This window comes from Cydia pomonella, chromosome 6 (assembly GCF_033807575.1).
Source record: "Cydia pomonella isolate Wapato2018A chromosome 6, ilCydPomo1, whole genome shotgun sequence".
NCBI classification, from domain to species: Eukaryota; Metazoa; Arthropoda; class Insecta; order Lepidoptera; family Tortricidae; genus Cydia; species Cydia pomonella.
The window spans coordinates 1630612-1648543 of NC_084708.1; the positions used below are offsets into that span (position 1 = coordinate 1630612).

Here is a 17932-nt window from a genome sequence, read left to right on the forward strand (position 1 = left end):
AATGTACTTGCTATTGAGTGGTACATCTACCTGTTTTTCATTTTAAAACCGCCCATTTCTACCTATTTTTGCACGCTGTTCTACCACTTCGGCAAAATTGTATATGACAACACTGTTCTGGGGCCCATTTCTCGAACGCTATTAGACTAATATTATTAGTCCACGAACTGTCAAGTCGGTTACCATGGCAACACACTAATAATATTAGACTAATACCGTTCGAGAAATGGGCCCCTGTTTACGTATCTTTTAGATGTCGTTAGTCTGTACGCCTGTAGACGAAGATGTAGAAATCAGACCAAGAAAAAAAAAAGTCATTTATTGTCGCAAAAAATAAATAAATAGTACATACAGCAAGCAGCAGCAAACATGATTGACTAATCGTTTTGACTGAGCAACTTGATTCGACTAAACAGTCAACCACTCTAAAAGCATTCATTACAGCACAGTAGCAATAAGTATACAGCTTTTGAGAACTATGATAATATACCATATAGAACTATTGTTTACATTCAAACTCTTAAGTGCGACAATGGGCTCGGGACTCAGCTTTTGCCGCTAGTCCATAAGATAAATTGGCAGCGATTTTAACAGCCCCGCCGTGCACGAGTTATTTTAAGGCGCGGTGTATAGTAAAATGCGCTATTTTTAAATCGATATTTACAGGCTTGTACAAGGATTTCATCGATTATTTTCTAGTATGTATAACTTCTGTCTTTGAACTAGCCGTATGCTTGTCAGAAACACGATGGCTCATCTTTTTCTCGATAGATTTTTGCTTTGAAAATATGCTTAAAACTGTATTTATTTCGATATTTTAGAAGTACTATGATGAATATCAATATGAAATTTACTTCATTCAATAGCTTTTAAGTAACTCTAACATTTTGCTTGTCAGTTTATCGATGCGTTAAATTTTTCATTCATAATTATGAATTCAATCTATCTCACAATTTTTTTTATTATATTTATATTAATACAACCCGGCAGCTTGAACATGTCATGCTCGCTTAAAAGTCTTTACTTACGGTGGCGTTGTTGATCGGGTCGCCACTTTCCCGAATGAAGGTTGAGGGAGGCGATGGCTGAGATACACGTCATACTCGTGAACGGGTGCTGTTTGTGGAGACCGGTCTGTTTAAGCTTACACGGGGTACAGGTTATGTTAAAGTATGTAACTTTACTTTTGAGTGACATTAACGTGAGACACTTCATTCGGTTCTTGTCTGTTTTAATTTTTTGTCTTTTAATTATTTATATAAGAATTCAAGCCTTGGCGACCCTCTACATCTCTAAGGATAATTTAATATATATTTTTATATTTTATCTCTGACACTTAGAGACTTATACATCTCTAAAGAATTTTAGTATTTTATGGTTTTATTTTTTTATCATAGTTTTTTTTGTGTAATTTGACATTTAGAGACAGTATACATCTCTAATAAAATATTTATTATTTCATAGATTCGATATTTGTAATTGTTTTTTTTTTTTAATTTATTGTTTGTAAAAATGGACATGTAAAAGTGCCCCTGTGGCCTATTTGCTGAATAAATGTTTGATATTTGATATTTGATCAACATTTTGTCTACTAAACGTTACCCTGCGCGGCAATACCGTCAGTACGCCAGTACGCCCGTGACCACTGTCAGCGTCGGACCTGTGCTAGTTTAGCGGACGTTACATAAAATGGATAATCACACTATAAATACACAAATATGTTAAACACACAATGTTTTCATCACTCTTACGAAGAAAAAACTAATTTTTAAGCTAATTGATTCTTAAATACGGTGACATTTCAGACATCCGTCCGTCATATTATCTTTTTTGACAAGTTTTACACACGCACCTGTCCGGCATACAGCCACGATTAACCAAATGATGAAATGGTGCCTTGCACCCGAGTTAAACACTCTACTTTTCATTTTTAATACGAGGAAGGTAAAATACATGTACATTTTAAAAAACACTGCTAAGTATAAAATTCAGTAGTACTTATTTCGTGAGGGGTACCTACTTTTAACTATCAATTTAGGTAAAATAATATTTTAAATGGCTATTAAAGTAGTAATCAAATTGAATACCTATTTTTAAACGCAAACAAATAAAATTAATCCGCTTGTTTAATTTATATAAGTCATTATATTGGAACAGCTTCATTTTTAACACATACAGGATGCAGGAGATATACTGGATTTAAATATGTGGGATTTAAATAGTGCTTAGTGAAAGGTACCATTTCACGTTTTTGTGGAAGTGCTCAAATGGCTGTAATAGTTTATGTTATAAGTGTTGAATTTGTTTGGTATTTCTGGTTTATTACCTTTCATATGGTATACACTTAAGACTTTATTTGCAACATTTATCAACTATTTTATTTTGTAAGGTGAGCAGGAGTGATATTTACCCTTCAAATTCCATTCAAAATTTTGCAAGTACTCGGTTCGGCAGTTCGTATATATTTGTACCTCTCGCCAATATTTTTATTTCACTGGTTAATTATTCTGTAAATTGAAGAATGTCACTAAATTCCATTTTTGATAATGTTAAACATAAAGTCCTTTGTAAAAGTTTGGTATAATACTTTTATACCATGCTATTTCTGTTTTGTATGAAATGAAAACTGGTTACATTTTATTTCTTATTTCAAGTATAAATTTCGATGACACTCGGCCGTCAATTTCAGATCTTAGCCAATTTTACCTTCTTCTTTAAAACCTTGGACCTTGTTATGTGATATGCTTTTACTATTTTTCCTGCCAATACAAAATATAAGTGGAAAAATCGATCGAAAGTTTCGCAAAATATATTTTCTTCATTTTTGCATTAGGGTGCTTATGTGTAATATGTATATATTAAAATAGTTTATTTTTAAATGAATCACTAGTCAAGGCCTATAGTATATCCCTTCAAGTGGCAGAAGCCAAACGTAAAAAGTAGTCACGTGGCGGGGCCCCGTCGGGTGTTCAGCGCGGATTTAGAGAATATTACAAATTCAACTATTTAAGCTTATCTATGTATAAAAGTATATATTGAAGCATATATCGTTAGAATAAGCACTAAATACGCTATTCGAATAGAACAATTAAATTATTGTCTTCTTCTTCTTGGTCCCTCAATGCTGAGGATCGTGACATCATGTCCTTCTGTTGAAGTTGTCCTTGTTGTTGTTAAATTATTGTAATGTTTATGCATTTCGCCACATGCACCTAACTAATCAAACCTAGCAACAGTGACAGTTTTCCAGTTTCGTTATTAAAAATGACTACCACCACAAAACAAAGTTATGATTGGAGGTAATTGTTAATAAATTTTCTACGTAGGGCTTAAAATTCAAAGGTTAAGTCATAAAAAGTGCCCGTGAGGAAACGGAATTTTTTTAACCACGTATTCCTGAGGTCATAAGAAGAATTTCATGTACAAGTTTAAGTCAATTCCGCATTTTTTTTTTACTTTTTGTATGTTTTTAAACATATTAAGTTCATGTTCTTGGAAAATTTATGGATTAATATAAATTGGTACATTTTTTTTCGTAAAAATTGTCCATTCAAATGGTACCTTGTGACTTTGATATCTGTCAAGAAGGTAGTCTAGACTAGGTCCCAAAGTGGCGACTGGCGACATAGCCATCAAAAAGGCGTTATGCACTAAAACACAATATTTTTTTTAATTGGTATTAACTCTGAAACTAGGCGAATTAAAAAAGTTTATATGACATTTTTGCCTCTAAATACGATCCGGAATATACTGTTAAAATCTTTCCGTTTCCTCGAGGGTACCGTGTATTTACAAAATAACCTCTTTAAAAATCAAGACAGAACTCGACCTAGGCGTTCGATCCCGGATGAACGGTCCTTAGCAACCAAGCGTTAACAAGCGTGTGTATGTATGTTTTCCTTGTCTAACTTGCTAGCTACTTTTGGGCGCTAGAAGAGCGTAAATATACTTCAAAGCCTTTAATTTTGCCACTAAATATGGCAACACCTCACTAACCACCCTCTGTTGGCCGACAGCTTTCTGGCTATCGCATCGACCCGTGAGTGGTGGGCCACCACTTGAAGGGATAAATAACATAGTTGACGATAAAATAATTTTGTTCATCGGAAAAGTTTTGTATGTTAATTAACTTTACGGAACAGGTCTTAACTGTACTTCTTTCCAAAGGAAAATAATACTCATTGAGACAATTCTAACAACCTCAAACGCAATTTGGTTGCGATATTTTGACACAGAGTTCCTATGGCTACCTCCTCTCTCATGCATCAGATCAGCTCGATGGTACCATAATATTTCATTGTCACCCTACTTACATATGTATGCACATTTTCAACTTCATCTGAAACCTCAGTGGGTCAAATATACTTGTAATATTTGATTACAGACAGAGTAGACAGACACCAGACTGATTCTTTATTAAACATTAATTAAAGTCAGTCAATTATACTCATTACTATATAACTTCGAAGTAGTAGTAGTAGTAGTATAAGTGCATTTTTGCCATTATAAACTTTAAATAATAAATAATAATAGCAGTTTTCTCGACTTTTGCATTTAAATTTTTTTATAATCGTCTTCATTGTCGTCAATTCAAAAAATAACATAGAAATAGTCGTTACAGTTAGAGTCATGGTTCTTTTTTGAGAAGATAGCATAATTTATCTACTTTTTGGAGCTACATATGCTTGTGCATACCTTATGCTTATGTTTTCAGTTATCTCAATACCAGCAAAAACATGCTACCTTTTTACGTTCACTTTCACAAATTACTTAGCTTTGCTAGTATTCTTCCTTTTTTCACTACTTGCCCGAAATTGACTTCTATTGCATTTTTAAGGTCAACTAAGTTTTGAATAGGTATATATATATGATTTAAAGCAGACAGTTGTAACTTTTGTCTGAATTAGTAAGTAATATTATTTCGACACAAAACGATTTGCTATCATTTTACTAGGTTCTCAATTTGCCGCGGTATATTCTAGTATTATATATAATTATCAAATTTTTAATTTAATTAAGTTTAAATCATAATCAATATAAATTTCCGGAAAAGATCCCAGAACTAACAAACCAGAATACGGATGGCGTCAGAATAAGGACGTAGGCTTGCTGCGAGCGCGGCGCGCGGGGCGCCCGCCTGCCTGCTTTACCACTTCGTCTGCTTCACCCCCTCAAAAACCTAAAATCTCTCTATAAGAGCGCCTTAAACGTCAAACTTCTCTGAAATTATGACGTTTACTTAACACTTGCACAGGCTGGGCTATCAAAATCGCTGCCAACTTATATTGGTCGGATTCAAAGAGTAAATTCTACATAGTTAAGGACCTGTAATTAGTCTAAAGTTAATTGATTCCATTGTGACTATTAAGCCATTTAATTTATTTCTATGAAAGTGTTTTTGCGTATGCTATAGATTAAAAGTGCGACAAGACTGCAGCTTAAAAAACGGTCACGATACGGAATCGCAGTGACGCGTCGTATGCGTACCGTTTTTGACGCATGCTCCCCACACCGCTGCTTAAAAACGGTGACGGTACGGTATCGCAGTGACGTGCTTCACGCGAATCTTTTTTGTTCGCAAATCTTTGCGTAAAAAACGCTGCATTTACAAAACAGTTGCGTCTTTTACGTCACCGGTGTGGTGTCTGCCATAAGATCTCCGTGTAATATATTTTGCGATTTTTACGCAGATCAATTTTCGGTGCGTCAGCGTATTTTAAGCAGCGGTGTGGTGAGCATGCGTCAAAAACGGTACGCATACGACGCGTCACTGCGATTCCGTATCGTGACCGTTTTTTAAGCTGCGGTCTGGTCGCACCTTTACATGTGTATAAATTAAGTACAAATACCAAGGTTAATTTTTGTAACACAAATGAATCCATTAACTTAAGACTAATCCATTTTTAATGAACTCCACTTTATGTGCTATAAAAGGTTATGTTGTTACTCCACTTTAATTTAGAACATGATAGGTTCTTAACGTTATGTTGGTTCTGCCTTCTTAATTCAGACCCAACGCTTTCTTTTTTGGCACTGAAAGTCAACAATATTTTCTGCCTAAACTGCATGTGTTCATTCCAAGAACCCACGGAAATATTACACGTTTATTATTAAGGCTATTACAAACCGGGGCAGACTTAAAGCAGTCAACACACCACAAAGCGTCTGAGTCTGACACATGTCGATCGTGTGATGTGACAAGTATGACTTTCTTACACATTTGTTTGATGATGACCTTAATATTGATGTTATCCAGATTTCGAGTTTGTTTTTGGATTTTGAATAAGTTTTCCGTCATTTGGTTTAACGATATTTTTAAGATTATCGTCATTGCTCGGAATCCTGACTGATGATAGGTTTCAAATAAATTAATAGTTTAAAAAACACTCGAAAAACACGCTTACGTTCAAGTAGTTCAGTGTTCTTCTGATCGTGTTCAAAGTCCATTACGTGACCTTTCTCACAAGTGCAAACAAGACTATGATACGATATTCCATCATGGAATGCCAGTGCCTATCTTCCGGCTTCATCATCAGACTTTGAAACCTAATCGTGGTCAAAGTTCATTACAAGACAATAAATAAAGAAAACATTCTAATAAATGGAAGAAAGCACTTTCAGTACATGTGTCATCCTCGCCCAATAAGTCCCATTTTGTCGCGTGCCATAAGGACGCTTTGACAGGCTATCCGTGTAAAGATACAAGCAAATTTCGTCCTTACGGTGAGCGACAAAGCGGGACGTTTGTCAGGTCTTCGACACATATTATCTCTGTTTAAATGTGTGGTTTGGTTTTGCAGTGTAATATTATATAACTCTAGCCTCAATGTGCAACGTTACATAAAACAGTGCTAAAAATACCCTCTCTTTATTTAGTCACACATCACGCGGTCTCCAGAACAATTTGTCCAAAACCCACTTAACATTAACACTCCGTTAATGTCAGAAGTTATGGCCTGCACATTGTGTGGACAGTTTGGCAGAGCTCGGACGGTAATAGGACAGATTGTGATTTATAATGCATTGCAAATTGCATTTGACTTGCATGAAATGAGGTGGGTTATTCCAAAAGTTTGTGACAAACATCCGCAAACCATGCCAATCAAAATTATCATTATCGTATTACAGTTTCGGGAGCCCTTGCGGATACACTTCGACCCAGGGATGTTCTGGGCAGTCAAAAGATTTAATTTGCGACCCATTTCGTACCTTGTCATGGTGACAAACAGCATGAAAGTCGCTAGAGAACTCATACTGTTGTCACTGTGACAAGGTGCGAAATGGGTTACAAATGAAATCTTTTGACTGTGTAACCCTTTAAGAATGATCCATCAACTACTCAAGAGCTTTCTTGACCATTTCCATGTGCTGGATGGTCGAGCTCATGGGTAGCGTTTTGAATTACCTTACTATTTACTTACTGCTGTGGCGCAGCAACCCGAAGTGGATCTTGGCCTCCGACATCAAAGACAGCCATGCTTCTCTGTCCAGAGCCGTTTCTGTCCAGTCGACGGCGCAGAGTTCGCTAAGGTCTTTTTGCACTTCATCTCTCTAGCGGTACCTAGGGCGTCCAGATGGTCTTCGGCCATTTGGAACTCCAGAGTACGCTCTCCAGACTGCACGATCCTCACCCATCTGGACTACGTGCCCGAGTCATCGGAGTCTGGCGGGTTTTTTTTAAATTCCTTTGGTTTCAGATAACTTGCTCCAAAGTTCTTCATTCTTTGTCTGGCAACGGCGTGATATTCACACATTAGGTGTCTTACTGCCTCTTCCTCTTCGCCACACATTCGACAATCGGTGTTGTCAGAGTGTCCCATCTTGACCAAAACTCCTTTGACCCTCAAAAGGCCAGTAAACACCTTGCGTTAAGTTTCCATGGCTTTTCCATTTATTTTTAATTCTATAGTCACAAGCGTAGGGTACAGTATCTCAATGTGTTGAGTAGGGTGTGTATTTTCTCCGCCATCTGGGAATGAGAAAAACTATGAGTTTTGATTATTAGCATTACATATTAGAGAATTCAACTGTAAATAAAAATAAAATCTTGAGAAGGTTCGTCCTAGCAACTATAAGGTAGAAGTACTAGAGCTCGACGCTGCACTAGTCACCGACATGGGCACTTTATTTCATGGAAATACAGGTTAAATTTGAATAACGAAGATTTTTCTGTATTCTAATTTAATCCTTGTCACTTTGGCATAAAGTGCCCATGTCGAATACTGGTGCAGCGTCGAGCACTAGTACTTCTACCTTACTAAAGCCATTTTTACTGTATGATTCTGATAAAATATCAAAAGCGATGGATGTATGATTCTTCTTTTGTGTGATTTCTTCTTTTCAGTCGTTATATTCTTTGCAGTATCATAGTCAACTCCTAATATAAGGCACAGATGTTGCTTGTCGTACAATTTCTTGCGATTTTTCATTCAGGGGTCCATCCATGGCAGATTTGATCTGGTCAATCTGTTGCATAGGTGGTCTTAAACGCAGTCTTATCCCGTTTGCTCTACCGTGCACCTGATATGTCCCAGGATTTACCTCCAGCTTCAGTCATTCGGGTAGTCCACGTCTCTGCATCCTATTTATTTAAGCGTATGTCGTAACATTGTATGCAATTTTATCTCTAAAATAACTTATTATAAGTCGACATCCAGGCTATAGGCCATTGGTATAATCCGTCTACAGCAAATAAGAATATGGGAAAGACAAGGGCCCATGCAAGTCGAACTATCCTGATGTTTCTGCATGATATTTCGGTTCTTCCAAATTCTTTTCAGCTTATCCATTGCGGTTCTAGTAATACCTATACGTCGTCTCACATGTTCACAAGATGAGGGAAGATGCATGATTACAATATTCATAAAATATTTGTTGAATGAGGGGCTTTTAGATATTCGGCTGGCACTGATCATACTTGTCTAATTTAAGAGATGACGATAATAACCTAAAGGTGGCGACTGACTTGTAACATTTGCTTGTAATGTATCGTTCACGACGATCGTTACAAGTCAGTCGCCACCTTTGTAACACTCAAAGGGATTCGCGTAAAAACCGTCAGCCGAGTGGAGCACGCGGTGCTCGCGTCGAGCGGCTCGGCTCGCTGCACTGACTGTTGTAATGCTCGGGTTGTATCACGTTACATTACACCGAAATGTTACAAGTCAGTCGCCACCTTTAGACTCATAATTTGTAGAAAATAGACCAGAACAAATATAAAGTCATAGAGTTATCACAGCGTCAGAGGCATTTCATAACATCGTAAAGTTATTGGCTACTTATTAGCTACTAATAAATATCTCTCCCACTCTCTCCCTATTTCGAAATGTAACCACGCGTCAATGAAATGAAACTACCTACGTCATCAGTTAGACGTCATCACATTCTAGGAAAATGTATCAGTAGATATAAATAGCCAGTTCTATTGTCACTACCTATCTGGAGTTTAAATAAAATGTATATTATTAGAAGTATTAGAATAAACTAGGTTATTTTCGGAAAATATTTTGTTTTGTTTTTACTTCAAGTAGAAACACTACTATATAAATTATAAATGTTATATACTAAGAAAAAGTTACCAAAGCCTGCAGCTAAAATATTTATCAATTTATGATCAAAAGACTTGTAAACCATACTCTTAGTGGTAGTTTGAATGTTAATGAAAGACAGGTTTTTTAAGCTACCTAATACGCTGCTGTCAAACGTTTTTACTGTAAATCAAATACCCAAGGAGAAGCTGCCTTTCACAAGTATAGTGTAAGGTAGATAACTGCTTCAAATAAAGTGTCCTTATCGAGTTCGTTTCATATTAGATACTTTTTGGCTTTATATTAACTGCCATATGACTCATATCGTCCGGTGACAACCAAAACTCACTAATTTCTGAAAAAAATAAAAATAAAACAACCTTGCTTTGGTACTACTGCGGTCCACTATGGCTCTGCACAAGTGCACATGTGGTAGTAAATTAGTGACTTTTGGTTGTCAACTGACGATATGTAACTAATATGTCCCATAGTCGCCAGGAAGGCGTCACGCTCGTGCGATCCGTCAATTCTGTACCTCAAATCCAGCCTCAAAGTTTACTGAGAACTGACTTAAATATCTGACGTCAATACTGCGGTCAAGTATCAAATCCTAATATATAATATATTTCTCCTTTCCAGAGCTGTGGTCCGCGAGCTGATCGAGACAGAAGAGGAATTCGGCCGAGACATCCAGCAAGTTGTCTCCCAGTACATGAGACCTATGGAAAAAGCGACAACACCCAAACCAGTCTTCGACAACAGGGAACTACTGTTCTCCAACTTTAGGCAGATTGCCGAGTTCCATAACACGTAAGTTTGTCAACAAATGATCTCCCAGTACCATCGCTCACATTTTTAACTATGCATCGGTCAACCTTATTACAAATGGCATAAAGTCCACCGATGGATAATTAAGAGTGTTTCTGTTGGTACATGGGGTCTTTGGACAAAGCGCTAACACCCAAACCAGTCTTCTATAACAGGGAGTTGTTATTTTTTAACTTTGGGCAGATTGCTGAGTTCCATAACACGCAAGTTTCTTGAAAACAGAAGAAAAACATTCTAAAAATGAGCATCGGTGAATCTTGTTATGTTAATGTGTGAATAAACCGAATAAGGCCCAGTTTTCTATCCGTGAATAAGAAAAGAGTAGGAATTAATAAATGATTAATATGTATTTTTGAGGAATGTCATGAAAGTGAAGGAAGTGAAAGAGGTATGTCAGGATCGTAGCAAGTGGAAATCCGTGGTCGCTGCCTACCCCTTCGGGAAATAGGCGTGATTATATGTATGTATGTATGTGTGTATGTATTTTTAATGATTTATTTTATTAATAATGATTGAAAATGTATTAAATTTTAATCTTATATTTATAATGTGTTGACGTGTAATGTACCATGCATTTACGAAATAAATATGAATATGAATAATACAATGTACCTAGTAAAAGCTACTCTCGTATGCTATGGGCCATAGCATGATGAAATTTTAGCACATTTGTCGTCATAAAATCTTAAATGTGACAGTCAGATAGGTAAACCAAATATATATATACCGGATGTGGCCTGTAACAGGAGCAAAAAATTAAACTGTAGGCTGTACTCCTCAAACACACCAACATTTGTTCAGCAACTTTTAAAAATAACTTTTATTTTGATTTTTAGAACACTTTAAAGTTTATTCTAAGACGCAATGTATTGCCAATTTTGTTATGTTTAAAGCGTGACAAATAACGTCAATTACACGAATGATAGCGTACATTGAAGGTAATATTTAATTTGTATGATAAATAGGAAATCTAAAGAATTCATAATATTCAAAAATCGCTGAACAAATGTTGGTAAGTTTGAGGAGTACAGCCTACAGTTAAATTCATTGCTCGTGTTACAGGCCACACCCGGTATAGTCCTCTTCATCGTTTTCGATGACGGCGACCCTAAATAAACATTATAGACATTTCTAGCATGAGCCCTAATGTGGCTAACCAAACCAAACCAAATAAAATATGACTGTAAACACATTAATAAAACTTCGATGGAAATATCTGACTATATCTTATCTGTCTCCATAATAAGCTAAAGACTTTCAATCGTAATACATATTTTCATCAACAGGATACTCCTAGAAGGCATCAAATACTACGCGAGCGAGCCGCGCATGCTCGGCCGAGCCCTCCTGCGCATGGAGCGCGAATTCGACAAGCACGTCGCGTACTGCCGCGACGAGCCGCGCGCGCAGCATCTGCTCGCCAACGATCCTGAGGTGGCCAAGTACTTCCAGGTCAGTATAATTTAAATAGAAATGTTGGAAACGATGCATAATTAGATGCCGTTCTGGAGTTCCCGTATGGGAAACCTTTTCGCTCAAGAATGTTTCCCATAGGAAACGAAGAATTTTCTCGAGAACCGCAAAACTCAATGCATAATGCTTCGCTTCAATCCACTCCACGATAAAATGGAAATGGCCATCTAAACTAACTAGAGGTTCTGTGAGCTGTAGACTTCGCGATAAAATTCATAAGCTTAAAACATGTAAAAGCAAAAAACGTTTACTTCGTTGAGTCATTGGTCACAATGGTCTTAAGTGACATAGACTTTTGAAAATGGTATTTAAGTCATTTATGATAACTTCCACCATTTTAATTTTTTTTACAAAAAATCGAATTCGACAAAAACTATCTAACTACTGAACCTAGAGGAGAAAATCCCGACATACGAAAGCGGTTTGCCCTAGTCAAAACAGAGACCTTAGCTAACGCTTCGATCAATTATGCACCGACATCTTAAGCGATAGAGTGTGGAAGCACCGCAATAAACGGCTTTAATAGATTACTGCTGCCACCTACAATCTCCACCAACTTGTAAGTAGGTCTTTCTTTCCTTAGATATATCGGGAAAGTAAACTAAATTTTCAAGATAAGCATTGAAGCGCCATCTACACTTGTGAAATGAAAACAGAATGTTCTCGATTATGTTAAAATTAGAAATCATATCTTGACGCCATCTATAAAATAAGCTTTGCATTATTTCAAATATATGAACGTATTCATTGCGCCATCTAGCGTGATTGAGAGACAACCTTCACCGAAAATATCCTCACTGAACAAACTTCAGCTTATCATGAAATTAGATTTGTATTGGCAGTATCGTTGCTTTTTCAGAGATGTCGCTATGGGACAAAATACTTCGTTAGATACAATTATAAACTTTCAGCATCCTAGTCATAGATTGCGTAGATTGAACTTGAAATATTTAGTGTATTTCTAGAAAGTGAATGAATATTTTAAAATTGATTTATTAATAAGCTTGTTCTCTCAAACATGTATCTGTAATTAATATTGTTTTATCGATGACATAATTCATTGAGATACTTTACGATTATATTATTTTCACTCAAAATTTGTTTGTATTTACACCTGTAAAAATATAATCACCTGGATAAACAGTACTTAATGTTACGCTTATTATAACCTCTTTAATTAATAGTATAGCTATTTATAACCAGTCTAAGGGCTGGATGTTATTTAAAATATCGTTTTCCTCTACTAAAAAACAATAGATCAATCAAGAATATCGATTTTTAACAGGTGAGGTGAGATAAATAAATAGGTCATGTTTTACTAAAACCGTTTTCACTAAAAACGGTTAAAATATTAGATTGGATTACAAATACAAATAATTTATTGAAAAAAAGTATAGTCCAGTTAGTCTTAAAGGTGACAGGACTGAAAAGGTTAGGAACCACTAAAGACTAAGGATTAAGGATAAGGTAAAGTTTATAAATGCCTATTAGCATTGTTTTGGACTTAATACTTATAAATCTGATCTTCTTATCCAAACTCAAAATTTTCAAATTTGTACCTTGAAACAACCGTGTAAGAAATTTTATTAAAACGCCTTTAACTATTTATGACTTCATAATTTATAAATCTAAATTATGAAGATAAAGTCCAAGGTACAAATTTGAAAATTTTGAGTTTGGATAAGAAGATTTTCTTACACGGTTGTTTCAAGGTACAAATTTGAAAATTTTGAGTTTGGATAAGAAGATCACAGCACAGTCTTCGCAAATTTTAACTTTAAGATCATTCAATAAGAAATCAGTTTAGAATAACCTTGGTTTTCGACTGAGGACTTTACACCTCCTCGCACCTCGCATCCGTGCTCGGATAAAATTATTAAAATTAAGTTTTAAAAGCATCCTATTAAAGAATTATTTACCGCGCCTTTGTTTTTGACATAAGACTATTCAATTGGGCATGTAAATTCGGATTCAACTGATGCAACACAAAATTCTGAAATTTAAACTTTCAAGTCATCCCATTACAAATCGGTTTCCATTAACTTTGTTTACGACTTAGGACTACAAATCTGTTACGGTATGATAGTTTATAATGTAAACTTTAAAATCATATCGTTAGAAGTCAGTTTCGAATAACCTTGTTTTGGAGTTAGGACTTTACACGTGTGGCATGCGTTCGGATAGTTGTTATAGACAAGCGCGGGCGCCGGGCCGGCACCGGGCCAACACTAGAATAGTTGTAATGCCGCGGCAAGTGACGGCTGTCAGGGATGCCAGGGGGCATGCCTGTATCGATATGTTTCTTCCAGGTGATAACACCTGGAGGGCTCCAGCTCCAGCTTTTAATTAAATAAACTTAAAAAACGTTAATCCATTGTGCCAGAATTCAACTTGTACGACTAATAAAAGTTGTAAGTTTTAATGAAACGCCCCTGATTATATGATATATGATACTCCTGACCGATTTCAGTCACAGCGACTGTGTGTTCTGGAGTAGAAATTTTAAATTACTGTTAACAGAGTGTAGCTGTTCCATTCTCTGGTGCGCTTTTAGATGGCTCGTCTACCCAACCTTCCCACTAAATTTCCGAGCGCATTCTGGGCACGTCAACACTGATTATTGCTTCGATACAAGATTCATGATACCTATTCATAAACAATGGTAATTGTGTTTGAGAAAGAATACAATGTCCATTTAACTAAAATAAGATACAATACAACATTAATTAAAATAAAGGTAACGATAATAATTTAAAGCGCTCGTGCGTGTTGGATGGTCTTTTGTGGCCAGAATTAAAAACTTAAACTTAAAATTGCCACTTAGCGTCAATAGACAGAGGGTTTATTTGTTACGCCCAATGTGTGCACACTTCTTTCTTCAATAAAACACTGTCCCGGCGAAATGAGTAATGACTTAGGTACTACTTTTCCATCTCTACCCTGAAAATAATGAAGGTATTGCAAATAAAAACCATGCAAACCAACATCATTGTGTGTTAAGTTTACAGTCGTTTTTAACGGAGTATATTCAGGATGTCATCAGCCAGAAAGACCTTCCCTCATTTAGAAAGACATCTCCCGTCTTCGCTCGGTGTACGACCGGTGCTGCTCTCATTGTGTGGGCTTTTCTACTTTAAACCTTATGGAGTAAAATAAATTTAAACAACTGCTGCTAGCACACATTAATATGTGTGACACTCCATAAGATTCCGTGTGCTTGAGACAGTGAGAGCCAGTTATCTCTCCATCACCGACTTCGCACCTTATCAATACACCAAAAGATCTTGGGAAAATTTGTTTCTGGACTGCAAGCAAAACCGTGACTTGAAAAATAATAAGTAAAATACTTATACTTGCATTATGTTATGGAAGATAAATATAGCATTTAGCCGGTACAGCGCTTATACTGTCACGTATAATAAGACATACACGTATTGTTCTTCTTTCTACCTAGCGTTATTCCGGCCTTTTCTAGGGTCCGCTTTCCTCCACTTCGCGCGATCCTGGGCGTCCTCTCATGTGAGCCTGTTTACGCTCGTATCTGTTTCCACGACATCGAGCCATCGCTTTTTTGGTCTGTCGTGGAGTCGGGGGCCGTCAAGGGCTAGGTTCAGGCATATATTTCCTACGTAGTCAGCTGGCCTGCGACAAACGTGGCCAAACCACCGACACTTTATAAGAAATGAATACAGCATAAATTAACGAATTGAGGCTTGTAAAGTTGTATACGCATATGGGGGTACATTTTTATTATAATTTATAACCTTCACCAAATGCATGATGTACTCATATCAAACTACAAAATGTCTGCAAAAGATGATACATAAATACTGTATAGCGCCAGCCGCGCGCCTCTGCGCTGAATCTCAATCTTTGAACGTTGTTGCGTGCGATCGTCATGAGAGGGGTAGCGCGAGAACAGAGCGCTTAGCTCCACTCCGAGGCCCCGAACGCTCAAGGACATTGGGGCGACAATAATTTTAATATATTCAGGGAGGATAATGAGGATTGAGGACTACGTTTATATGGAGAAGCGTTCACGTGACTTCGTCCCCTTTCGTCTTAACAATCTGCTATTTGCGTGGCTCTCATGTGCACAGCCCTACAGGCTCACGTCATACGTGATCATATCGGGGGCAATCGCCCGCGCGTAAACACGATAATATTAGCGCGCTCTTGGCTTGGTTGCAGTTCGAAGAATACTGGAACCGAGACGAGGATTATTTTCAAAAACCTTGGACTTAAGGAGTCTTCATTGCTTGTGACAGTTTTGGCCGACGTTGCTTATTAACTTATAAGTAACTAGTTGATTCTGAATATTTATCTCTCTGAAAGCTTCGACTATTTATATAAAACTAGCGGGTTCACTGTTTAGAAAATATTTAGTAATAAATTCAAAAGAATAGATGTCATAAAGGTACTTATATACCTAACTAGCGACAGTAGCGAAACGGACGTTTTTATGCAGCTTTCGGGGATACCGCCACTTTTTGTTTAGTATTATATGACATTTATTTTATTTCCAAATTTAAAGTGCTCTTTTTATTCAAAATATGTTTTTCAAAAACAAAAAATAATTGATCTGTTCCCTAGTTATTTGTAGACGAGTATTAAAATTATTTTAAAATCACAAAATGTTTCAACTTCGCAGGGAAAAATATGAAAAGCGTTGTTATTTTAAGAAAAACAGTACTAAAGTACTGTAAACAGTAATGTTGATGCTGTCCTAATGAGTGAAGTTGTTGGCAAGGTCAGTGAGGAATTCCAAAGAAAAGCCAACATTTGTGACATACTTATATGTCGAGAGAAAACTGTCTTCATTTACTATGGAATACAGCCAACTAACAAGAAACCATTAGAAAGAGTAACTTCACGAACGATTATAAGCATACCCTGGACAGAAGGCGGAAATTTAGGATTCGACAATAGTGCAAAGGCAAATGAAAGTTGGAAATCAAGCAGATATGTCTGCAAATTCAATGAAAAGTTAAATAATAATGCAAACTTTATCTGCTTGATTTTCAATTTTTATTTGCCTTTTAAGCTTTATCTAAAAAACTATTGAAGACCTAATTCTCACAGATCCTGGTAATTTTGAGTTCTTTCAACTCAGAATCACTAGCATATTCAATCCTGGTGCTCATAAAAATTGTCCTAATAATTTGTATGAAAATGTTAGTTTTTACTACGTTTTTTCACATTATACGTGACGTAATGGAACGGACATTTTGGGACATCTTTTTTTATTGGTAGGATGGAAAATGCTAACGATTTAGAGTAGAACGAGCTCAAGATAGCTCAAACTTTTAAGAATCCGGTTTTCAATATATTTATTTTATTCTGCTGGATTCCCTGGCTTTAACCTACCTGTCAACTCGGTCGGATAAAAACATATACTCTGCCAAACCAGACTAAATTTAATGCCTATAACGTTATTTAGTAAATTTACTGGCAGTTTTCCCTGACATCGACACCAAAACATAACATTGCGAAAACTGTATTGAAGATTATCTCACAAACACAATGATCATATCTCAGTCTGCAGTTATTCCCAGAAAAACAAGACAATACACGGTGCTCCGATTTCGTTAATATACAATATACACGTTACACAAGATATTATTACAGCATGACAATGTATTAAGGTTCATTCAGTTAATCTCTCAAAAAATAAGGAAGGATTAAAATAAGGTGATTTAAATGTTATTTTCATTGGTCAGTTTAATAATAATGATGATTAGTCCAGTAAGTACTTAGACTTGGCTCACGAGATAACCGCCATGTGGGATGTTGATTCGACGATCATTGTCCCGATAGTCGTTTCAGCGAACGGTCTCATAGCGAAGAGTCGACCAACACCTTGAGAGACTCTCGCTAGGTGGTTGGATCAAGGGTCAGTTGCAGAAGGCGGTGATCTTGGACACGGTGCGGATAGTCCGCTGGTTCCTCTCTCTGCGGCCCTGACCACCGGCAGCTTGGGCCTTGCCCCGCTGCTGGCGACACCCTAGGTTAGGTTTTTTATAATGTGTTTATATCTTTTGTATTGTTTTGTAAGTGTTTTTATATTTTACTTTTATATTCATATTATAAAAAAACCTAATCTA

The 17932-nt window shown here is 36.5% G+C and overlaps 1 protein-coding gene across 3 annotated transcripts in view; it reads left to right on the forward strand.

Moving 5' to 3' along the window:
* LOC133518609 (obscurin) overlaps positions 1-17932 on the forward strand; it is a 149761-nt gene that overhangs the window by 43691 nt on the left and 88138 nt on the right. For all 3 annotated transcript variants that reach the window (XM_061852270.1, XM_061852271.1, XM_061852272.1), the window contains exons 5-6: positions 10167-10337; positions 11642-11807. In XM_061852270.1, coding sequence (XP_061708254.1) covers positions 10167-10337; positions 11642-11807 — 337 coding nt within the window. The remainder of the gene's footprint in view (positions 1-10166; positions 10338-11641; positions 11808-17932) is intronic.